Source organism: Molossus molossus, unplaced genomic scaffold (assembly GCF_014108415.1).
Source record: "Molossus molossus isolate mMolMol1 unplaced genomic scaffold, mMolMol1.p scaffold_m16_p_16, whole genome shotgun sequence".
NCBI lineage: Eukaryota > Metazoa > Chordata > Mammalia > Chiroptera > Molossidae > Molossus > Molossus molossus.
The window spans coordinates 30,987,096-31,013,258 of NW_023425351.1; the positions used below are offsets into that span (position 1 = coordinate 30,987,096).

Sequence of the window (26,163 nt, forward strand, 5' to 3'; positions counted from 1 at the left end):
CACTGGGTGGAAGCTTCCTCCATGGCTAGAGATGGAATGCTCTTTAGCTACCCTTTCTCTGAACCTGCCATCCCCCTATGCTTGCAGCCAATTTAATCTTATCACCTTCTGATTTAATGAGATAAAGGATGCCCAGTCATTTAGTGCTAAATCTATGTTTGAGTTTCATAAGACACACTTTCAAATTTTTTTTTTTACCAGGTCTTTATCACATAGTTCCAAACGAAAAGAGAATGAAACCTGCTCATTGCTGTTCCAAGATGCAATCACCATTTTATCTGATGACTTACAAACGGGAGGTTGACCAGTAAATCTCTTTTAATCAGATCTCTCAGCATTGTGAATGGTCCTCCCGGTAGCCAGACAGTATAACTCTGTCGTGGCCCCTTCTCATTTTTACTTGTTATTCTGGACGGAGCTTGCCGTGGCACTGGGGTTTTCTTAAGTATAAACCATTCCCAAATCACACTGTTATTACAGGTTGCTTTGTCCCCAGGCTCTCTAGTATTCCTTTTGGGCTATTGGTCTTCCAACATGCAGTTAGGGGATTAAAGTAAATCATTTAATCCATGCTACATGTCACTCAGTAGTATACTTTTGGAAATTGTTTCCACAGAAGCACCAGTGGACGCAGCCAGCCTGAGATATTGACACTATAGGAAAAACTGACAGCTTACTCCTTGTATTGATTCTACTCTTCTCTGCAAATATAGACTTCGTTCCCCACCACAGCCTTGTAAGTGGTAACTGCTGAGGTTTCTAAATTGCTTTGTAAATTATTTATTGCTTGGACACCTTGTAAAGACTTCTTTTCTTCTTGTCTGACGTGTTTGTGATTTCTAAGGTCTCATATATGTTGGAAAGTCTCAATGTGTTTACTGACCACAGCCTTCTTATGGAACATTTTTTCTTCCTGTTTTTTTTTTTTTTCAAACATGATCTGCTCTACCCATATTATGATTATGCTTTCTGTCATTCTTATTTGTGATATATTCATGCAAAATATCATAAATGTTTATCTACATACATTTCAGACTGAGCACTATACACAGTTAATTAGCACATTTTCAAACTAAAAAGTTTAGAGTATTTGAAGGACATGTATTTAATGATGGAAGACACAGTTTCTATTAACATATTGTTTACCAGAGCAGATGTACATATTTAGTTCAGTCCTACTGACGTAGTGGAGTCATTGTGCGGCAAAAAATTGCAAATACTTTCTTTTCTGAATTATTCTCATCTCTTAGATTTTCTTTTATTTCGTGAGCCATGCGATTTTTAATGATCATAATTTAGATAATAAGAATGCGCTCTGTCCAGTGAACAGAGCACTTTGAAATTGTGACTGCCTACTTTCAGCTGACTGAAAATACACACATATATAAACATATTCCACAGAAAGAGGTCTGTGCTTAATGACAGGAGTTTCTCCCTCCCCATCTCCCCGCCTTTCGACACTGATCGGCTCCAGACCAGTGCATACTTTGTGAACAGGAAGGGAGACATGAACAGACGGATGTAAGGCACTGTGCATGAGGGCTGGACTCATTCAGTGCCCCTCATCATCTGGAAATCCAAGGAGCTGCTCGTCTCCTCTGTTCTTTAAAATCCATTTGATTATGTTTTAAGGGTATGGAATTTTCAATCCTATCTCTACCATTTATGAGCTCTGTGACTTGAGGAAAGTTACCAAGTCTTTGAAAATAACAGAATTTTCCTACTATAGAAATTAATACTAATATTAAAATAGTGATATCATCTACCCAAAGGGTTATTGGAAGAATAAATGCACATATTAGATGTTTATAATGGTTATGACATTACTGATATATAGTTTTTGTTAAAGAATTTAGTTTTATGATTATATTTTATATAATACCAATAGATACATGTGGAGAATGAAGAAAATAGACAGTTAATAATTGTACATTAGAACCGTAGAAGCATGTGGACAATCGTTTCTGATTAGAGAAGTCTGAAGAGCATGAAAACATATTTCTAAGATCACTGTAATTTTCAGTGAAATGGGAAACACAAATCCATTAGGAGACAAAGCTTCAGATGCATTATGAAGATTTATAAGCGGAGGAAGCCAGCTATATCCATCCACACAGAATGCTCTGCCGAGTGTGCCAAGAGCTGGCTCAGGACCAATGAGCTGCTGTGGACAATGAGGCCGCTATGGCCTGGAGCTTCAAGCCCTTTCCGATGCCATCCTCTCCAGGCAAGGTTTGCTCCTGGGGAGGGTGGATTTTCCTGTCCACTGCTTTGTGCAAACTTATATTGTTATGACCTCATTTCATTTTTCCCTCCCTACTGAAGGCATTCATTTAAAAAAAAATTTTTTTTTTTTTGCATTAATCTTTAGATAGAGCAGGAGGGAGAGAGGGAGAAAGAAAGAGAGAGAAACATCAGTGCAAGAGAGACACATCAAGTGACTGCCACCCACACGACCCCAATTGGGGCCGGGGACGAACTGCAACCGAGGTACGTGCCCTTAGTGGGAACTGAACCTGGGCCTCTCTGGTCCGCAGGCTGATGCTCTAACCACTGAGCAAAACCGGCCAGAGTGTGAAGGCATTCATCTTTAAAATGAGTTTTCTATACCCATTTTTATACTCTTCTGGCTTGGGATGCTCGTTTCTTAACATCAAACCAATGTTCCGAAGCCTAGCTGGAGTGCCACGCTCCCTACCCCTCTCCCAGTTGTCCCCACTTACTTGTTTCTTCCTTTGTAAATTCTTTCAGCAGTGAGTGTCTGAATCACTCCTACTCACTAACATCTCAGCATAGACACCATCCTATCTGGGCAAATGGTTGTTTTCTATAAAACTCTTTATCTGTGTAACTGTCCATAATGAAAAGTTAGAAGGAAAACTGAAAAGCTGGTTAAAACAGAGAACATTTTCTGATGAAATCATGTTCTAACCCAGCCCGTGTGGCTCAGTGGATTGAGCGTCATCCCATGGACTGAGAGGTCCTGGTTAAGTTCTGGGTCAGGGCACTTGCCTTGGTTGTGGGCTCCATCCCCAGTAGAGGGTGTGTGCAGGAGGCAGCTGATGGAATTTTCTCGCTCACATCGATGTTTCTCTGTAAAAAAAAAAAAAAGACATTAAAAATGCATGTTCTAGCCCAAAATGGGAGCGTTCGAGTAACTCTCCACGTTTCTGCAACATTTTATGTCTATGTCCCCCTCTCACCTAGTGGAAACCAACTTTTACTGCAGTACTTCATAGATTACATAAAGCCTTCCCATGAATCACCTCATTATTCCTTGACACAATCTTATGAGATGAGTGATGATATCCTCATTTTGTGGAGAAGAACCACAGCCCCGGACCGGTTAGGTGATCCGCCCCAAGTGCCCTGAAGTCTCTTACTTTCCTGTCCGTCCCAGGGGTTCACCTCCTCACAGGAACCACAGGAGAAAGGCCAGGAAGGTACTTTTAGCTTGGATTTATAAGCAAAGAGGCTGATATGTCTTGAGAAAAACGGAGAGAAGAGTCACCCATTGTAGTGGGTTTCTGCGGCTCCCCTTTGGAGGCAGGAGGAGGGTGCTTCTCTGAACAGGACTGGTTTGACACGAGGAACAGGTGGTCGTCTGCAGACCCCTGCCTGCCAGAGATGCATGAGAGGACAGTTTGCAGATTGGAACGTAATAATGTATATATAGATACCTACACCTATGCACATGTATATTCATATATATGAATTCTAAAATTTTAAAATGTGTGAAGACATATATATCAATCTCTCTTGATATTGTTAAACAGTTAAACTGATGCATATTAAAAAATTTAAGAGTTTCTTTGAGCAAAAATCAGTTTCAATTGGAAGTGCCTAAATGGAAGGTTTGGGAGATCACGCCGCAGGAGCAGAGCTGGGGAAGACAGAGGTGCAGGGGCAGACAAAGGAACTTGTTTGTTTGGCTATAGCTTCAAGCCCAGTAGGCTGTTAGTGATTGGTTGTTGTAAAAAGTACACACCCTTTCTCCAGTAATCTATGGGAATAGCTTGGATAGGTAGGGCTCACATCGTTCTGCTTGTTTCCTACTAGGTTTGACAGGGTATATACGTGCTGTGTGGCTGAGAAGGGTTTAATGACTGAGCACCAGTGCTGTACCTTTGTATTTGAATCTATATTGAGACATCCAATGGTCCTTAGGTACATAGAAGAACTGTTTTAACACAAAGTCAGCGTTTTGTTTTTGTTTTTAATCCTTGAGGATGTGTTTTTCTTGATTTTTATAAAGAGAGAAAGGGGGAGGGGGGGAGAGACATTGATATGAGAAAGAAACATCGATTGGTTGCCTCCCCTATGCACCCCAGCCAGAGACCAAACCCGCAACCTAGGTTGTGCCTTGACTGGGAGTCAAACCCACAGCCTTTCGGTGTACAGCTGATGCTCCAGCCAACTGGGCCACCTGCCAGGGCCATGGCTGCTGCTTTTGACAAGAGCTTCCTACCCATGGCGCTATGATAAGTTGATGTGTTACAGTCATTGTGTGTATTGTGACTAATATGTTTCTTATAATACTCCACCTCAGTTTGAGGGCTGTTTGTTTTTTGTTAGAACTGAATCAGTGCTATGCCTATAAAAACTCTTATACACTCTTGAATTAAGAACTGATTTTTTGAATGGGTCAGAAGGGGTGGAGTCCCAACCCCCGTGCAGAGAATTGCGGACAACCCTGGGTGTGCCAGTGGGAGGGAGCCGCGTCTAGGAAAATCACACCATCGTGACCCTTGGCTTGGGACAGAAACGACTTTAAAGTCAGTAAAACTGAAGTTGGAGATGATCTGAGAACATAAAAATCATTGTGGACTGTTTTCAGACTACACAGACCTAAATTGCCTCCATAATCCTAAAAGCCAATAAAATTCTGGGCATGATCAGGAAAGAAAACAAAATATAACCTTACCCTCTCTTTATATTAAACAGTAGTCTTTCTGCTTTTAAAATGCCAGGTGCAGCTCTGGTTATTAGATCTCAAGAAGGGCATATTTTTAGAATTGGTATTACTAGGCCAAAACTTGTAAGCATTTTAATAGCTCTTGGTATATGCATATTTATATGCATATACACATACATTTTGGGGAGTGCAATTTGCATTGTTATCAACTTCATATGAATGATATTGGTTATCACCAGCAAATAATGTTATTTACAAAATAAGCTAACTTTCTAGGTGTAAAATTATATTTTGAGATTAATATTCTTTGATTATTATGAAATTTGGACATTTCCCTTATGTTAGTTTTCCATTTATATTTCCCTTTGTCTAAATTATATATTTATATTCTGCTGATGACAATTTGTTTATCAGATTGTTGATGTTTTTTGTTACATATTCAAATGGCTCATTGCTTATCTGCAAGTAACCCTGGGATCTAAATGAATTATGAACTATGGAAGCTAGTTTGACACTCTATTAACTTCTATCATGTTGTGAATTATACCTATTATATTTGGTGGTTCACGAGTGGGAAGGACGGTAGACATTTCATAGTTCCACTCACTAATGTAGGTGATTTTAGAAATTTCTACTAGAATCTGGGATATACTCAACCCTTAACACTTCCTATGGCCATCACTGGGAAATTTTCTTTTCAGAGGATTTTATTGGTAGTTGATTAGGGTTTAGAGAGAAGGTCTGTCTGTTTTTCTATGCTGACATTCTCTGAAAATAGGTTAGCTTTGGAGTGCAGGTACTGCTTTTACTCGTTAAATTTGATGTAGTTACTGATTTCTAAACCTGATTCTTCTGCTAACTTGTTGGTGAACTTTTGACAAGTCACTGTAACCTCTTTGTTTCCTCAACCGCAAATGAAGCATTAGCCTGAGATGTCTCCAAGCTTTGTGCCAGCTACACCTTTCTGACTCACACTCTGCATCTGTTGCTTCCAAATATACCTTTGGAATTCCCAGAGGAATTTGAGATTGTCCGTGTTCAACCATAAGTTGGCTTCTCTATCTCATTCTATAACCACCCCCCCCCCCCAGAACCAGATAAACAGTGCAAAGGTTTCAAAAGATTGGAACCCCCAAACCACAGTGTTTTGAAATTATATTCAGTCACCCAAATATGGGCAAAGTTGAAGCAAAATATGCAGAAACATTGTTTTACCTTGCAGTCTTTACCTTGCAAGTCAGCTTCACTGTCTTGTCACTCCGAAACATGCAAATGTACCTTATGCTAGAGAGCATTCTGTTGCAAGCTCCAGAATAGGAATTGCACGAAGTAATAACACAAGTCTTGCAAATATGCACATTTGCAGACTCCTGCCACTTTCTCATGTAGTTTAAGAATTGTCTGAGGGAGAATGCGTTCAATCCATTTAACTCTCAGTTACATTTTAAATATTTTGTAGATACATGGACTTTGAATAATTAACTCTGCTTATTACTCAATGATTTAAGTGGAATGACCCTTGACAGTCTGTTTGTAATAACTAACACAGTGTATTTTAATTATTTTTTTTAAATTAGGACAAGACATCCCCAGAGTTTAACATTCTTGGAGGTAAAATTGCACTTTTAAAATTGGTTAGTTTTACTAGTTTTTCTCACCTAGTGAAAATTAAAATTTTTGCATTTTAAAGATCTGAGCATGCTTCTAAAAATGTTTATGTAAATAATGTAAGATCAGGCCTACATTATAGACAATTGTATGTTTTCTTTCTACCACAGCATACAATTCTTCTGGCCTATTAGCAATTGTATAGCCTGTCTAAAAGTTAAATAATAATAAATCTGAAAAAAGAGGAGTTAGTGATTTTTTTATAAGAATCTGAGTTTGAGCCCTGGCCAGATTGGTTCAGCAGTTAGAGTGTAGGCCTGCAGACCAAGTGTTGTGATTTTCATTCCCAGTCAAGGCCACGTACCTGGTTTGCAGGTTAAATTCCTGACCCTAGTGGGAGGCAATCAATCGATAGGCCTCTCTTGCATCGATGTTTGTAGATCTCTCTCTCTCTCTCCCCACCCCCCGTCCCCCAACTCCACTCTCTGCAAAATCAGTAGGAAAATATCCTTGGGTGAGGATTAAAATTAAAAAAAGAATCTGAGTTTGAAAGTTCAAACAAATACTAAACAAATTCCATAAACACAAAAGTTTAGTTTACAAGTTAGCAAGAATAAAATCTATCATAAAATTTACAAGCAGCTTTGGTAATTATTAAATACTAACTTTAGTAAGCAAGGAACTCTTATCTTCCATTTGAAGTGGCTGTTTATATTGAACCCCTCTCATTTTATCCTTTTCAATATTACTGAACTGTAAGTGAATCTGATTAATATTTAAATGAACATGGGTAGAAATAGGTAACTTAATCAGTGAAAATAATTAACAAGCCACCTCATTTTCATATCCCTTAATTCCTGCAAGGTAGCATATATCTTGATTACTGGATTATCATTCCCTTTGACCTGCTTTCTAATTCAAAGCTTAGATTTTATGATTGAACCTGCTTACTAAGAGACTATCCATTCCCATTGTATGTTCTTGACTACTTTGTCCTAAATCAATCGACCATATGTGTGTGTGTGTGTGTGTGTGTGTGTGTGTGTGTGTGTTCATTTCTGTGCTCTCTATTCTATTCCATGGATCTATATGTCTATTTTTATGCCAATACTACACTGTTTGATTACTATAACTTTGTAATATACTTTGAAATCAGGGAGTACGATGTCTCCAGCTTTGTTCTACTTTCTCAGGATTGCTTTGGCTCTTTGGTGTCTTTTATGGTTCCATAGAAATTTTAGAATTGTTTGTTCTATTCTGTGAAAAATACCATTGGCATTTCTATAGGGATTGCATTGAATCTATATATTGCTATGGATAATATGACTATTTTAAGCCTATTAATTCTTCTAATCAATGGGCATAGAATATTTTTTCATATATTTGTGTCTTCAGTTTTTTTCATAAATGTCTTGTAGTTTTCAACATACAGATCTCTTTCTCTTGGTCACCATCTCTCTCTATCTCTATCCCTATTCCTAGCTATCTCTATATATGTCTGTATGTTTATATGTGTGCATATATATAAATTTTCTTCCTATGTACATAATTGTAACCATGAGAGAAGATGATATTGCCAAACTTAAGAGCATAAGAATTGACAGCTGAATAAGCAAAAATCTCACAAAAAGAACTGAGTAGAAGTGACTATAAGGTTGAAAGTATGGTTGTGAAGATACGCAAATAGAAAATTCAAAGACTGTATTAGGAGTCTATTTTCAATTAAAAAATACAGTCATTACCTTTTGGATGAAACTGTCTTTTAAAAATCTCTGTTTCCTATCTATTTTAAAGCTATAGTTTACTCCATATCTCATGCTATTGTATATCTCCCTTGCCAATATTTAGTAATTAATTAACTTTGAAGGCTATAAAAGCTATGTTTGTTAGACTTCTATGTAAAAGAATTACAATTCTTCTGCTTCTATATTAGTTCATCAATTAAACAAACTTGTTATGTGCATATTACTGTCCCATTCAGGAGAGAGTAAATAAACACATAGTGATTAAACACTTCTATATAATTGCCAAAAAGCTCAAGCAAGCCTGTTATCAGAATTAATCCTTATAATTTTCAAAATGCTTAAATACATAGCCACGACTGAGTCTCATTTAAAATATGTTGAATTTTAAGTGGGGACGCTTGGCCTAAGTTTCCTTTATTGTAGATCGAGGTTTCTCCACCTCAGCATCATTGACATTTGGCCTGAATAACTCTTTGCTGTGAGTGGGTGTTCTGTCATTGGAAGATGTCTGCAGCATCCCTGACCTGCACCCACAATTTCCAGTATCACCCCCCTCTCTCAGCTGTTACAATAAAAAAATGTCTCCAGGTATTTTTAAATGCCCCCTGGAGGGGAAAATCACCCCTCATGGAAAACTACCACTATAGTTAAAGGTTTTCCTAATATGCCACCTAATTTTGGTTAAGTGATATTTCAAGAGTTGTATGTCATATTAGTTAATATAAAGCTGGAAATATAGAATGGAAACACTTTCACTGGAGTTTGGTTACTTGTCTTTAAATGGCTAGACAAAAGTGAATTGAAGCATACCACAAAGCAGATGGCATAAAAGGAAAAGCAAAGCTTTGGAACCAGAAAAAAAAAAAACTGTGTTGAGTCCAGCCAGTGTGGCTCAGTGGTTGAGCATCCACCAATGCACCAAGAGGTTGCGGTTCGATTTCCAGTCAGGACACCTGCCCAGGTTGTGGGCCCGATCCTCAGTGGGTGGCATGCAGGAGGTGGCCAATCAATGTTCTCTCTCATCAATGTTTCTATACCTCTCTCCCTCTCTTTTCCTCTCTCTCTAATAGTCAATAAAGAAAAAACAAAAAACAAAAACTGTGTTGAATCTCAGCTCTCTGCAAACGATGCAAAGAAATAGTAACCTCCTTGAACTCACAGGATGATCAGTCTTCTTCCTCATACTTTTCTCAGATGCTAATTCTGCCCTCTAGAATAAAAAAATCAGTACATTCTATTTCTATCATTATCTGATAGGCTCTCTAAGTCCCATTGCTGAGATGGCTATTCCTTATAGAAAAAAAAATTAAATCATTTGTTTCACTTTCTTCTTTCACATTGATCCTACTGCTTGGCATGTACTGAACTAATTATTTCAATATTTTGGACCCTAATGATGAACAATAAATGCAGACGTGAGGAGGTATCTGTGTGGTACTTCCCAGAGTGGCTGAATGTATGAAGAAGCTTCTGCTTTCAGCACAGCTATGTAAGCAGATAGAACAACTGAGCCTTGGGACACTTTAAAGGTAAAGAGAGTCAGTGGATTTCTTAAAACCGCCCAATGCCCATAATACTAAAGAGAGCATTAAGTTTAGTAAAAAGTTACCAAGACCTTACATTAACACTTCCATTGATTGTAACTGACCAGAAAAAAAAAATTCTGTGTGTTTGCTTTTCTATATTTTTAATAGTAATATCAATAATTATCACTTCTCTAAAAATATTCTTAGTGTACTGATGTGTATTGTATAATGACACATTTAATGAAAGACACTTATATGGGCTACCTTGAATTCTTAGAAATAGTGGTATTTCCTTAAGATATAATCTTATAACACATTAATTTTTTAGACTCTTTATTGAAGTATAATATAGATAAAGAAAAGTACACATATCTTAAGTGTATAGCTTGATAAAGTTTCACAACTATACACTCCCATGTATCCACAGATTAGAATTTGAACACAGAGATCTGAGTACCTTTTAAATACCTATGGTGGACACACATTTCCATGGGTTGACGTTCTTTTAATATGGTTATTAAAGAAAAATTCATGGTGTACATATATACACAGTGTATACCTCATAAGAAACTAGATACAGGGAGAAATATGAATAACTAGGTAAGATTATAACTCTGAAAGGAACTGCTGTGAATTTGGCAGACGCAGTAAAAGGAAACTCAAGTCACCAGTTTAAAGGATCTCTAATTACACGCCCAACCTCTTTCTCCTCCGTGGGAGCAAAGACTCCAGAAATGACAAGATAAGTCTATCTGGTTAAAGTGGTTGTCATGGGAAATGTTTGATCATTTTGTATCATGAGTAGTTTTGAAAACCTTCCTTATATATTTATGTCCACAAGCTATATGCTTTTTATGTCTTCAGAATCATTATGTCAGAATGATAGCACTAGAAAATAAGCATTTTGGGAGCAGTAGCCTGCATCGAGAGTAGAGTGCACATGAGGATATTTGTGGGCAAGAGGAAGCAGGAAGTGGAAAGACTGGGAGGCTGAGGCAGTAGCCCCTGCAGGAAATATTTCATCTTGAATTGGGAAAACTGTGGGGATAGCCAGGTAGGGATAAATAAGAAATGTGGTACTTAAGATGAATCAATATGATCTGGTTATTGAATTGGTAAGATCAAAGTAGACTGAATTGGCCACATTGTCAAGATTTTAATATATATAAAGAATAATTATACCAAGATAAAATTAGGAAAATCATAAAAGAAAGCTTTTTGGTTTGCTGTGGGTAAATGAATTATACTTTATATATAAAACTTGGGAACATGAATTAAGTCCCCTGACATTCACCTCTAAGCCAACTAGTTCCATAGGCTCACTTGGGTCATTTTATTAATTTTATCATAATGAGATTGAATTTTTTGGTCCCCACTTATATTATTATGGAAAGGTTTTACTATATGTGACAGAAAAACATTCTAGGGGCAAAAGGATTAATAAAAAAAATTGGGGATATAAAATTATAGTAACACTTTATTATGGTATTTTTGAAAAATCAATCAATATGCTTTTTCAAAAACAAATTTATCTAAAAGGAGGTGACATGTTTATTATTTTATTTGAGGCCATCATATACCTACCTTTATTAATGGAGTACAAATATTCAGTTTTATCTAAATCAAATATCACATTAATATATTGTTCTCCCTATGTATATATAAAAAAGCTTTAAGGAGGGATGTCGAGTAGTTCTTGAGTGTATCACTGTCTATATGATCTATTACTACATTTTTAAAATGAAGAAATAGTAACTCTGTGTATGTAAGCATGCATGTATGTATGCATGTAGTATGTATATATTTATTGGCTCCCAGAGTAAAGTTGAACAGTTATGATACATTTGTTCAAATGTTCAAGTCTGTGCCCTCAGCACAGCCACACTGCTTTTCAATTAAACATTATACCTCTTCAGAACACAGTTGATATAGGTACTGGCCCAAACTGAGAACTTCCTTCCCTGCATTTTTCGTAATGCAGCAACTTTGGTATCAGAATGCCACCACAATCTTAAATATTCAGACTAACTTCTGCTGAGCTTGCAGCGGCTGCAAAGATAATACTCCTTGTAAATGCAGAAATAGTGACCATGGAATCCCAACGTGTTCCGTATATCCAGACTTTTTTTTTTCCCTACCAGGATATCTATATTCCAGTTAATAATTTAATGCTAATCAGCTCCTTATCTTCTGAAAAGGAGAGTCTGTTTAGAATCACAAGGCAACTGACCCTGAAGGTACATTTAATATATGCAGATTTCTCGTATTGCCTCTTAGCTTTATTCAGAGTATTTTCTTGATTACGTTTGGGTTTCAGCTGTGCAATCCTCCTTTTGTCTATCCAAACAGCAACTGACTTAGTTACAACACAGTTTCAAATCTTCTTTGGCTTTGCATTTTACATGTATTGGCATAACTAGTTTCAATAACAATCTGATGTTTTATGAGCAAATAAACAAATATGGAGTTGAGACAAATAATAAATATTATAAAGAATAGTAACATATATTTCAGCCAATTCCACTATTTGACAAGATGCTGTGCATCCCTGTCCAATTTACTTAGATTTTACTGTAAAATGGCATTTTTTAGTAGTGATGTGAGTTGTTTGCATTGATCAGATTAAAGAAAGGTCTAAAATAATACTTTAAAATTGTTTTCTTGGGCTATCATCATGAATTAAAAGAATATGAATGACGATAAACTTTGGAATAATTATAAGCATTTGAGGGGAATTATAAACATATGCAAACGAATCTATGCGTGTTCAATTTAATTTAAGAATGATCAGCAATTCTAGGATAGGAGTATGTTTCAAAAATAATGACACTTTAAATGTTGAGAATGACTCTGGTTGAAAAGACACGATGAGTTGTGTGTTTCGGCTGGCCACTGCATGATCATCAGCCAGAAGAAGGCAAAAGAAAGACAAGGAAAAATTGCTTCTGTTTATCTAAAAATGACATCTGATCTGGGCTTTAAGAAAGGATCTCTGATGCTCTTTGAAAATAGAATCCAAGTATTAGAGCCAATTTCAAACATCTTTTTTTTTCCATCTCAGTAATGGCAACTTGCTTTGAAGATTGAAATACCTATTTTTGTTTGTTTAAAATTTTTAATATGCTTATTTTCCCTCATCAAAAGTAGAATGGATAAGAGCTGAGATTTCTACTTCAAATGAGGAATGATGATTAGGTTAAGACAGTGGCAGTAAGGAAAATGATGATTTTATTTTAATTGAGTTTTTGTTTGTTTGTTTGTTTTGAGAAATGAAAGGAGGCATTGCTTTGAATTAATAAACTATTTTATTGAGTACAGTTCTCCAGTTAATGATTCCCTGCTAACGCTGAAACATACACTTGGATTCGGATTGTCATTCTTTTTCATCTAACTTTTAGTGATCACATTTGTGTAACCTTCATACTTGAAAAAGAGAAATAGAGAAACTACTCATGTGCTTTTGGAATTAGAATTTATTTTTGTTAACAAGAAGTAATCTCAAAGGTATAAGTTTACAGAAAAATATGTATTAACTATAACTTAAAAATAGAATGTTTTAATATTGATATCGACCTTCCAAATGATTTTTATGAAAATAACCTTGATTTTTATTAGCCTGTTTTCTATTTTAAATCACGTTGTGAAGGAATGATTAAATCAAATATAAAATATAGAACAGTTTAACAGGCTTAATAGTCTTGCAGATAAGATAGAAATGTTTCTGCTATTATCTTGCATAGTCAATAGTGAGTTCAGTTGTTGTTTTTAAAACACTTGTTGGTTTTGTCTTTTGTGATGTTGCTCTACAGAAATTTAAATATTGTATTACTCATGCCAGTTTCGAGAACCATTTTTCTGAGAGAAACATATTTCAAGAATATTAGTTGTGCTATTTAAAATCAAACTTTTATCTACAAGGAATATTGTCTTTGTTTCCAAGGTATGTGACTTGAATAGAACTAAGAAGATCCATCGTAGATCAGAAACTAGGAGCTCAGGCCAAAGAACAGTAATATTCTGCTCAGCTTACTACACAGACCGCTCTGTTAATAAAAATTTTGATATATCATCATTTATCATATAGATTTATATTTTGGGGCACAGATTAAATTTATATTTATTTCACTTTAGAATATGTATGCTACTTATTATAAATTACTGTCTTAAGAATTAGCATGAACATTTGATGCTTTTTTCCCAATTAAACCTTTAGAAATAAACTTAAAAGTACTCATAACTTTATGTTAAATATAAGATTTAGTAGCATAAGTCCCATTTATGGAAGGGTAGTTAGTTCTATATCATCTAGGCATAAAATTAATATAGTTTCTCTTATAACTAGTTAAGCTTTTAATCTAATGTGGTCTTAATGAATTTACACATAAGAAGTCTTGATGAAGCAATAATGAAAAGCTCCCTGGGTGGGATCAATCTGATCTTTTCCTGAAAACAACTGAACTTTAATGTGAAAATATGTAAACACATAACTGTTTCATGTATCTATGGTTTATACAATTAAAGTGTATAATTTTATTTTCTTCAATTGCATCAAAGACATGCTTCCAAAAATCAAAGTTACTAAATTATGAAAATTCCACAATTACTGTTGAATGGAAAACACCAAAAAGTACTAAAGAGTGTGATACTTGCTTTGATTATGATGCATAATTCAGAATGTAACCATGACTAAAATAGTTTCTCTGTGACATTTTCTTCTTTTTCTCCATCTCTCTTTTTTTTTTCTTTCTCATTAACCTTATTGTCCTTCCTTACTCTTGTTTAAGCAAATAAAACTATTCTGAATTTAGCCCAATTAATTTTAGAAGTAGAGAAGAAAGTTTGGGGCATTAGGGATATAAACTAATTTATAAAGACAAGTTATCTCATGTTAAAAATCAATACAAGAGGCCTTGGCCAGTGGTGCTCAGTGGTAGAGTATCAGCCTGTGCACCAAAGGGCTTGGGTTTGATTCTCAGTCAAGGGAATATACCTGGGTTGTAGGTTCGAGCCCCAGCCACTGTTGGGGCAGGTTTAGGAGGCAAACAATTGATCTGTCTCTCTCACACTGATGTTTCTCTCTCTCTCTCCCCCTCCCTTTCACTCACTCTAAAAATCAATGGAAAAAATATCCTCCAATGAGGATTAACACCCCCCCCCAAAACAAACAAACAAACAAACAATACAAGAGAAACTGACAATCTCCACATAGCCAACTTCTTGGCTTAACTCAGACTCTCCACTTCTTTGGTGGAGCACACTAATTACTTTTCAAGGAAGGCTAACTTCCTTAAGTAGCAGGCACAATTTTTTTTTTTCTTTTCTTAAGAGCATTAATTGTTTTATTTTACATTTCTCCAATTACTGAAAAGGCTGAACACTTCCCCATGATGCAGTTTATTTCTTCACAAATCCTTTTTATTTAATTTTCTTTTAGTGAGAACATTTAACATGAGATCTGCTCTTTTAACACATTTTTAAGTGTACAACACATTATTGTTGATTGTTACAGTGTTATAAAGCAGACCTCCATAGTTTATTCATCTTGCTTAACTGAAAATTTCTACCCTTTGATTGGTAACCCGCCATTTCTCCCTATCCTCGGCTCCTGGCAGCCACTGTTCTTTTTGAATCTATGAATTGACTACTCATATTAGTGGATTTATGTACTTTTGGTCTTTCTGTGACTGGCTTATTTTACTTAGCATTATGTTTTTAAGATTCATTCATATTGTGTATCCTTTTTAAGGCTGACACAACAGTTCTGATCCATTCATTCACTGGTGGATATTTGTATTGTTTCCCACTTGGCTGTTGTGAATAAGGCCGTAGTGCCCCCAACCGTCTCAGAAACATCACGTGGTTATTGAGGGACAGTCGTAATTACTACCTAACTTGTTAATGCCGTTTGCTCCTGTTCATTTCATAATTTAATTAGATATGGCATACTCCAGTGAAAGGAGTGTGAAGAGAGATTTCCCCCCTATAAAAAACAAGAGAAACACATTGGAAGTGGATAAAAGCAAGTTGATTAAAATATATAAAATAGTTTGAAAAAAGCATAAAATTCTACTAGGTGTCTACATTCATGTTGCTTTACAAATATTTTTGACTTTGTTCTTCAACAAAGAAAACAGACTAGATATCAAAGGTAGTGAGTGAGATTTATTTTTAAAAATTAATAAAGAATTCCAAATAGTGCATTCTTACTCAAACAAAAGGTAGTAATTATACATATTTAAGCCAAATACACTGTTAAACATGAATTAGACCATTTTTGTGATTCTCTATTTTTAATTATTATATTTGCTTGATCAGCTAAGTAAATTTACAAATCCTAGAATTTAAGAAGGGAGGGCTTCTGTGCTTTGTAAATGATGTGAGAAAAGAAGAAAGCCTAAGATAATCTTTCCTTTGCTAGACTAAGGCTGACTGCATTCATTTCGTATGTGTTTCCATACCCAAATACCAGTAGAAACACACACTGCCCACTTGCAGAGATATGCCTGTTATTTGGATCTATTCTATTTTCTGGAAATTCTCAAGTTTTTACTCTATAAAATGAGGAAAATAATTCCAATAGCATGGATGGCAAGTAGGTTTCACCTTGACAGGCAGCTCTGATTAATTGCTAGTGGCTCCATTTGGACTTGTGCTGAGATGAACCATGAATGGAGTTCCATTATCCCACAGTGATGCGACCCACAGCCCCAGGATGGAGTAGAGCGATCACACTGTGACAGCCCTGTTCCCCTGAGCTTCACAGCAGCCATCCCCCAACCAATCCGAGGTTTTGCTTTCCACAGTTTCAGTTACTCGCGATCCAAAAACATGAAAAGGAAAATTCAAGAAGTAAAAACACTCATGTTTTAAATCAGGCTGTTTTGATCCTGCCTTCTTACTCTGTTCCTTTGCCCAGCATCTCAGTGGAGTAGTAACTGTCTTGATGATCAGATTGACTGTCATAATATCACAGTGCTTATCTTTTTTTATTTTTTAGATCTCACCCAAGGGTATTTTTCCAGTGATTTCTAGATAGAATGGAAGGGAGGAAGAGAGAGAGAGAAACATCAGTGTGGGAGAGACACCTAGATTGGTTGCCTCCCACACAACACCGAACCTGCAACCTAGGTACTGACCTTGACTGAGAATCAAACATGCGACCTCTTGGTCCACAGGCCGATGCTCTACCTGCTGAGCCAAACTGGCCAGGGCCACAGTTCTTGTTTTTGACACTTTGTTTACTTAATGCACCCTGTGCCATTCACATAATTTGACTACAGTATATTATTGTAATTGTCTATTTTATTATCAGTTATTGTTGTTAATCTCTTACTGGGTCAGATCTATTAATTAAACTTTATCATAGGTATGGATGTATATAAAAAACCATAATATAATATAGGGTTTGATACTATACAGTTTCAGGCATCCACTGGGGGTCTTGGAACATATGACCCATAGATAAGGAGGGACTGGTGTATCCACATTTTCCTTAGTGTTTTGCAGTTTTATAAATGAATGGTTCCCAAAGGAGACTTGACTTGGGGTGGTGAACACACAACCAGATCTATATAATTTTGTTAACCAGTGTCACCCCAATAAAGTCAATAAAAAGGGAAAAAATAAATGAATGGTTCTCTGCCTTAGATATTTTTTCTTTTCCTTCCGTTGGAACACTCCCACTGGTGACATCCCTCAGCACTAGTTAGCTGTGACGTGGATGAGAAAAGACTGTGTACAATTCAATCCTTTGGTCCACACAGCAGACAAGGCAGTATGCATGGACCATAAATGAGCACCACTTCATGCAAATGAAAACCACATGTTTGCTTGCTTTCTTCTTCTCCAAAAATGAAGTATCTACTGCTAGCCTTCACTAAAGAAAATCAGTCCCTAAAACATATCCCCCAAATGCTATTCTCACAATTAAGAGTCTATAGAACATGGAGGCAAAAGGGCTCTACCAGTGATTGCTGTTTGGTTTGGGGACTGGCTGCTAACGTAACTCTGCCGTTGTCTTCACAACCCTTACATAGTTTTGAGTTTAAGAGGCCAGCCCAGCCTTCCCAGGTAAAAAATACAATAATGTCTTTACTACTTTATTTACAAGTTTTATAGTTTTAAGAAATTGAATAAGAAATAGTGCTCGTAGTAATGTTGAACAAATGTGGGAAACGAAATTCTGACTTGATAGTGTAACTGTGGGTGGGATCTTTTCTTAGAAGGTAAAATCAATAAACATATTCTCAGAAGTAAAATGTAATCATTGAGTCTGGCCTGTGTGGCTCAGTGGTTGGGCGTCGACCCATGCGCCAAGAGGCCGCTGATTTAATTCCCAGTCAGGGCACATGCCCAGGCTGTGGGCCTGATCCCCAGTGAGGGGCATGCAGGAGGCGGCCAATCGATGTTCTCTCTCATCGGTGTTTCTATCTCTCTCCTTTCACTTTCTCTCTCTCTCTCTCTCTAATATATATAATATATATATATTAGAGAGAGAGAGAGAGAGACAGAGAGAGAGATACAAAATCATTGAATAGTATCTTCTAAATGCTCTTTGTCACAGTATCATCTATGTACACATAAAAAATGGTCGGTTTGGCTCAGCGGTTGGAGCATCGGCCTGAGGACCAGAGAGTCCCAGGTTCAGTTTCCGCTAGGGGCACGTACCAAAAAATGAAAGAAAGAAAGAAAGAAAGAAAGAAAGAAAGAGGTGGGGAGGGAGGGAGGGAGGGAGGAAGGAAGGAAGGGAGGAAGGAAGAGGAAGGAAGGAAGGGAGGAAGAGATATTGTGTGCTGCCTTGGCTGGTTAGCTCAGTGGTTAGAGTGTCACCCCACAGACCAGAGTTGTGGGTTTGATTCCAGTCAAGGGCATGTACCTTCTTTGCCAGAGGCAACCAATTGATGTATCTCTCTTACATTGATGTTTGTCTCTCTCTCTCTCTCTCTCTCTCTCTGTCTCTCTCTCTCTCTCTCTCGCCCTCCCACTCTATCTGAAGAAAAATGGAAAAATATCCTCTGGTGAGGATTAAAAAGAGAAAAAAGATATTGTGTTCTATACGGAAGTTAGATACAGAAGATTGGTAATGAGATTGTGTAAATCCACACTTGTTAGGGAAACTTTAGTTCGGGTCAATGCCTAGAGAGTAATAGGCATCAGAAGTCCAAAGAAGTGGAACTAGATTCATGTCACAACTATTTATTGAATGCTTACAATATACTAGCTACTACACTGCTTCTGCCCTTGGGACGTTTATAAACATCCAAGGGACACAGACTTACACACTGACAGTTAAAGAGAATACAATAAAAGCCTTATTAGGATTATGCCCAGGCTGCTACTGAAATGTATCATAAATTCCTATAATTTAAAATTACAAATTTGTTTTATTCTAACATAAACAAAATTAGTTTTACTGTTTGGGTAAGAAAACCTAAAGTTGTTAAGGGCTCGTGTTAAGTGTTAAGGGTTAACTTACAGTCATGACTTATCAAATATATATACAGTCAAGTCCCGTCTTATAGAACCTGTGGTATAGAACCTGTGGTATTTACCTGTGGTAAATAGGATAAATCTTGGTACAATTACAATTTAAAACCTGAGCGATTCTCTTTTCTATTTTTAATCCTCTTAATGACATCATTTATTGTCTACTGGAAATTGATTTAGGAAATCATGTTAGTCCACTAAGCACTTCAGATAAGGTGATTTCATGAAACATTCCAAGATTATCGCAGGGAATTGCTTTCGTATGCCATAAAAGAAGCAGAAAGAAGCAGAGTGTGGCCTGCTGAGGAGTTCACAGTCGTACAGCTCCTCCCACTGCAGCACATAAGTCACAGTTACAGTGAACTCAGGTTATCACTCCCACACTGAGAGCCTCGCAGCCGTCACACACCCTGGGCTTGTGCTGACACTGGATGTGTGTCTCTCAGTCAATGATGAGGGTATCGGAACCCGTACTGGACATGGACATGGCAAATTACAGTGAAGTTTTGGACCCAACGTATACAACTTTGGAGTTTGAAACTATGCAGATTCTGTATAATTCAAATGGTGAGTTCTCATCCGCTTGTAAATACTCTTTTAAAAATAAGTGCAGTGGGAGAAGTAAAGCAGAGAGCTTCCCAGGTGGTAGCTCTAGGTTTTAATGCTGGAGAATTCGGGGCTTGCTTCTGAAAGCCACAAATCTGAACTTTTGCAGTTCATCCCCAAATTTAAATTAATAATGCGATGCCCATTTTACGTTTGAGATAGAAAAAGCCTAGTTATGTGGAATGAAGTAACCTCAGAATTCTGTCCTGGGCCAGTTAGGTAAAAAGAGTTACTTTGTTTACTGTAAATCACAGTAATAAGTAACGTTGGCTGATTGGTTGGCTATAAAGTATATTTTCTATGCAATATTTAAAATGACATATGGGACGGAGTTTCTATGGGGCGCCGGGGAGTTTTTCTGGTTGCCCTTGCTTCATTATTCCAGTTCTCAATCGCTGCTGATGAGAAATTGCATTGAAAACTACTACCGAGGTTTTGCATGGAACACAAATATGAAAGGAAATACAGGTTTGTATTATAACCCTACTTTATAGGCTAATGTTTAGCCTTAGAAGCTCTTGGTATTCATCTACTGTAACATTTTAACTTTAAATAAGGCATGAGTTGTTTAAGACTCAGGTCTTTTTATAACACAGTTTACTATTGACTTTAAATTTATTTTTTAAGTAAAAATATTGTCCAAGGTAAGTTATAATTGATAGAACTTCTAAAATCTAGTAATCATGTATAGTTTGAAGAATGTGTGGTGTGTGTGTGTGTGTGTGTGTTTAGTTCAGTATTGAGAATGTACACTTGTGATATTTTAATGTTCTATGTTGTATTAGCAGTAGAACAATTTTTAAAAACTGTCAGAAGATGAATTCTGAAATTTTAGCACAAAGAGTTAAAATGAACCTATAGTGAAAATCTTAGGATGTCACTATGTTGATTCCTTATCTTTAGATTTGATTAGAGATATTTAATGGAGTATTATTTATGAGCTAGAATGGGGAGGAAGGGGGTGAGTAGGGGGAAGGGGAATAACATCTGTAATACTTGCAACAATAAAGATAAAATTTTAAAAAGACTATAGATTGCTAAATAGTAGAGACAGGCATACCATAAATATTTACTAAAACAACTGACTTTCCTAAACATTGTCTAACTTGTTTTTTTCTAATAATGTCATTAATAATATATATGACATCAAACTTAAAGCAAAGTTGGTGGTTTTTTGTATTTTCATATAATCTTCCAGAATGCAGTCAATTCCAAATACTTCTAACTGCCATATTTCTAATATCTATTTTGTTTGTTACCAAAAGAAAAATTCTACATTTAAGTTCTGTAATATTACATGGTTAACCTTAAGCATATTCACATTATTTTTTTAACTTGATGAAATTATACATAATAGTATCTGTCTACTCAGAAGTATTAGTAAGTAGAATATATGTGTTGTCACAGAATATATTTAGGACATAACAACCATTGATATTATCTTTGGTTATATTAGAGATATAACAATGAATTGTTATTATGTTACATAATTTTATAAATTAAAATTTAAAATTACTACCTTATATATTCAGTATTTTTTGAGTACATACATTCTCTGACATCACGAGGTTTATATTCTACAAACAGATGGATAATAAATGGGTAGACCAGTCCGGCTGATGTGGCTCAGTGGTTGGGCATCAACATCTACACCAAGAGGTCGCTAGTTTGATCCCCAGTCAGGACACAGGCCCAGTAGTGGGCCAAATCCCAGGGTGGGGGGACATGCAGGAGGTGGCAGTCAATGTTCGCTCTCATCGATGTTTCTCTCTCTCTCTCCCTCTCCCTTGCTCTCTGTCTCTAACATCAATAAAGAAAAAAAAATAAATGAATAAAAAAAATGGGCAGACTAGTACAAAATACAAGTTTAGACAATGAAGCAGCAATTAAAAAAAAACTAAGCAAAGTTCTAGGTTGTACTTGAAGGGCAGGTGGGAAGTGACTCTTTGGGAGGTATGTTCAGAGAATGTTTCACAGAAAATGAGAGATTGGAGCAGAAATTGGATAACCAGCTAGAAGACCTTTTTGATGGAGAACTTACCTTCCAGGCAGAAGGAATAGCAAGTGTAACGGCTCTGAGATAGAAACAGACTTAAGGGGAAAACGAGGCCACTTGCTCGTGGACAGCGAACAGGATAAAAACTAGTGCTGGATAATGGGATGGAGAGGTGGGAGGTGGGCTCTATCCACGGCGCTTCACAGGCCACGGTGGGTGTGACCTGGATCTAAGGATCGGCTGCAGAAGGCTCCTAAGATGTAGTTTCTTCCACCAAGAGCACTGTGGGGCTTTGGAATAATAGAGTAGGGAACGAGGGTGAATGGAGAGAAGTTAGCCAGGAGACTGTTGGAGTGATCCAGAGGAAAGAGTATGGTCGATTGAGTAAGAGGGGCCATAGTGAAAGGGACAAAAGGGGTGGATTCTCTGTGTATTTTAAATATAAACTTTACTATGGGATTGATATGAGTGACGAAAGAGAGAATCCAGGGGAGACTCTCAGGTTACTGGCCCTGGGTACTGGACAAACTATTGACTGATTCCGAAGGCTGAAGGAAGAACACGTTCTTGGGGAAAAATCAAGCAGTTCTGCTTTTATACATTAATTTACAGTTTCTTTTAAACTGCAAAGTGAAGTTGTTCAGTGGATATTTGGGCATTTTGGACTGATCCCAATGCAAGACATTAGGGCTAGAGGTACCATTTGGGGATTTTAATCATACAGATAATGTTTAATGTCATGGGACTGGATAAGCTTCTCTTGAGAAAGAGTGTAGTTGGGGGACGGAGCCCTGTAGTGTCCCAAAGTTTAATTGTCAAAAATCTGAGAGGGGAGATTGGAATGGAGACGGGCAGAGGCAGCCAGTGTTAAGGAAGCAGTGTTGTGGGACCGTCAAGGAATGGATTGTTAAGAGCCTGAATACTTAGTAGAGCGATTCAACTAGAAAGACTCAATACTAACTCAAACTGTACTCTCTCCCCTCTATTTCAACAGATAGTTCTGCCCCAGAGACGACAAGTATGAATACCACAGACAACGGTGTCAACTGTCTGTGTGCCATCTGTGGGGACAGAGCCACAGGGAAACACTATGGAGCGTCCAGCTGTGACGGGTGCAAGGGCTTCTTCAGACGCAGCATACGCAAGAGTCATGTGTATTCATGCAGGTACCTGACGCGCTCTTTTTACGAAAGATACCTTTAGAGGTGTTTCAAATGGCATGCAAGAAGGGAATAACATTCCGAGCTTTGCTATTTCTGTAACTCTGAGAACACAGTCTGTAACCTACATTAAGACTAAGGATGTGTGGGTGTATATGCAGATTGCATTCACAGAGAGGGTTCTCTTTCATGAAACATTCAGATTTATACAACGTAAATAAAAAAATCCCCATATTTATCATTCGACTTAGACCAATATAGTTGGAGCCCAGTAGACACATCCTTTATGGCTCTCTCTCTCCCCTCTGTCCCGGAGGTGGCTGCTGTCTGAAATTTACTGTCTTTTCCTGGTGTCTCTTTATTGTTTTACCACATGTTCATATACCAATAGACATACTTAAATGTGTATTTAAATAGTTTCACAATTTATGTTCTTTTCGGAATATTGATTTTCTTTTTAGCATCATTACCTCTTGAGTCTTTTAAAACAAAACTATAGAAGTGCTGATGTTTTTGTATAGCTTTTTGAAGTTAACGAATGAACTTAAATTTTGAGTCCTAAAATTGTAAATGTATTTCTTATGCCACGATTTTGCCATTGAATTTAATGTTTTATCTAAAAACATATTTAACTATATTGTATGTGTTCTACATTTCTATTAGGATGGATTTTCTTTTATACTTTTGACTTTTATATCTAGTCAACATCATAGCACAAATGAGGGTTAGATATTTCACAGTGAGTGTTCCGAATGACAGTTCTTGAATGCAGATTATTTCTAGGAAGAAGTTAATTCTTTCTTAGTGTGATGCCATTTGATTTCTAGGAGTGTGGAAGTTAATATATAACTCTCCAAATATTTAACTAGTATTCTTTAGTAATTTTTCCAGGAGAGCTTAGTAGGTCAAAAAATATAAATAATTCATTTTAACACTTTTTTTTTTGTAAACAAAAACTAAAATTTGATGGGTCTTGCTTTTTATACATCAAAACTACATAGATAAAATGTAGACCAAGTAGATTTCCAAAATTATCAACAAAAATAAATACAAAATAACCAGTAAACAATGTTTTTGAGTCATGTGTTCTATTAAAGGTGAAATACATAGATGTGAAAAATAACAATCCAAACAACTAAATCCATCAAAAACATTGAAGAACTGGAGACATTCAGTACAAAGGGCTTTCAAGACTTCAACCCTCCCTGTCTCGGAAAAGTGGGAAAGGAGTAGTCAACTTTTGGAAATTTAAAAACCAGTCCATCAACATGCAGAGTCGAATCAAACCTCCCATCATGAATACTGCTACCACCTTGTCCTCCTTTGCCTATTTTACTCTTAAGCAAAGGCTACAATTTTCCATTTTGAAAACTGTTATTTTGATGCAAGTTTAGGATTATAAAGGGTTTTTGAAACTCACATTTTGCTCAAAGTTTTCTATTTTCTTAGACTTACTAATTTTATTTCCACTCTAACTATTCCATCACTCTGAAGTTGGACTTTCCCTTTCAAAGCATCTTAGATTACTGTCTTAATACTTCTCAAATTATGTCATTTACTAAGGTTATTGGTAAACTTGTATGCGTACCCTATTAGGTTATAGTTTCTTTGAATGGAGGAGATAGATAATATTCCTCTGTTTAATCCTGCCACCAGGATCTTATACATAGTAGGTGCTTAATAAATGTTTATTCAATTTTTGCATTAACCTAATGGAAATTTAATGTGTTCTCCTGTTGTGATTATTGGTAATCTAGTTCTCTCTCCTGATTCTCCCCTGTCATTTATTCTCAAATGAACAATGCTTTATCCTCACTCAGAAAGTATGTCTCTCTCTTCCACCTCAATCCAGCTATAGTAAGCATTATGTTCATTCCATTTTAAGTGGACATTTATATTTTTTAGAAGAAATATCTTTTTATATAGATCACAAAAGATATTATTTGATTCTCATCATTAATAATCAATCACAAGTTATCAGGGATATAAAGATGGGTAATTTTAGGCCAGAATTTTGAAGAAATGTTATTGCTTACTATATGTTTAATTTTGCCCCAAGTCTAAAGTACTTTTACACAACAGCCTTTCACAGCAAGTCCTCCCCACCATACAACTGTAAATTAACTAGGGGTGGAGGTTATTCGATAGCATTTCTTAGTCCCATCAAGAGTGAATGGTAGCCCTGGGAATCAAACTCAGGTCTAATTCCACAGACTGTCCTCTTTTTTTTTTTTTTTTTTAAGTGTACACCTTGGTTTTTTAGTGTGTCCACAGAGTTGCAACCATCATGGCAGTCAGTTAGAACATTTTCATCATCCTATGAAGCAACCTCACATCCTTTAGTAGTCACTACCCTTTCCCAAACTTCTTCCCACCAACGTGAGGCAACCACTCATCTACTTTCTGTGTCTATAGATGTTCCTCTTTTGGACATTTGATATAAGTGAAATTATATAATATGTGGCCTTTCGTGTCTGATTTCTTCCATTTAGTGCATGGGTCGACACTCAACCAGTGAGCCACGACGGCTGGGCTGACTTCTTCCATTTCAAATAGTGTGTTCAAGGTTCATCCAAGTTGTAGCATGTATCAGTATTCCATTCCTGTTCATTGTTATTTATAACAGCCATTGTGTGGGGGAACCAAATTTTACATGTCTATTCATCAACTGATTAGCATTTGGGTCGTCCTCACCTTTTGGCTATTATGAATAATGCTGCTATGGACACTTGTGTACAAGTGTTTGTGTGCACAGGTGGTTTCTTTCTTTTGAGTAGATTCTAGGGGTGGAATTGCCAGATCCTATGGCAACTCTATGTTTAAATTCTTAAAAAACTGCCAAACTCTCTTCCTAAGCAGCTGCAGCATTTTATAGTATGACCAGCTATGTGTGAGGGTTCCACTTTTTCTGCATCCTCATCAACACTTGTGTTGTCTGTTTTGTTTTTCCCTAATTAGAGCCATTTTGGTGGCTAGGAGGTGGCACCTAATTGTGCAGAGATGACTCAAAGCTATTCTTGACATGTAATTTGCATCTATTTAGAATACACTGTAATAGGATGTGAGACACATTTAAAATAAATCAAATAATATTTATGAGAAAAACATTGAAGTTCAGAGG

General features: G+C 36.6%; 1 protein-coding gene across 2 annotated transcripts in view; it reads left to right on the plus strand.

The window, feature by feature from the left end:
* Positions 1-613: 613 nt before the first annotated feature.
* Positions 614-26,163, plus strand: part of HNF4G (hepatocyte nuclear factor 4 gamma) — a 41,139-nt gene continuing 15,589 nt past the window's right edge. The window contains exons 1-2 of one of the 2 annotated variants that reach the window (XM_036264089.1): positions 614-736; positions 22,877-23,048. In XM_036264089.1, coding sequence (XP_036119982.1) covers positions 22,903-23,048 — 146 coding nt within the window. In that variant the 5' untranslated portion in view covers positions 614-736; positions 22,877-22,902. Of the gene's footprint in view, positions 737-19,711; positions 19,848-22,876; positions 23,049-26,163 lie in introns of those variants that run through there. The other variant, XM_036264088.1, reaches the window with a different exon arrangement.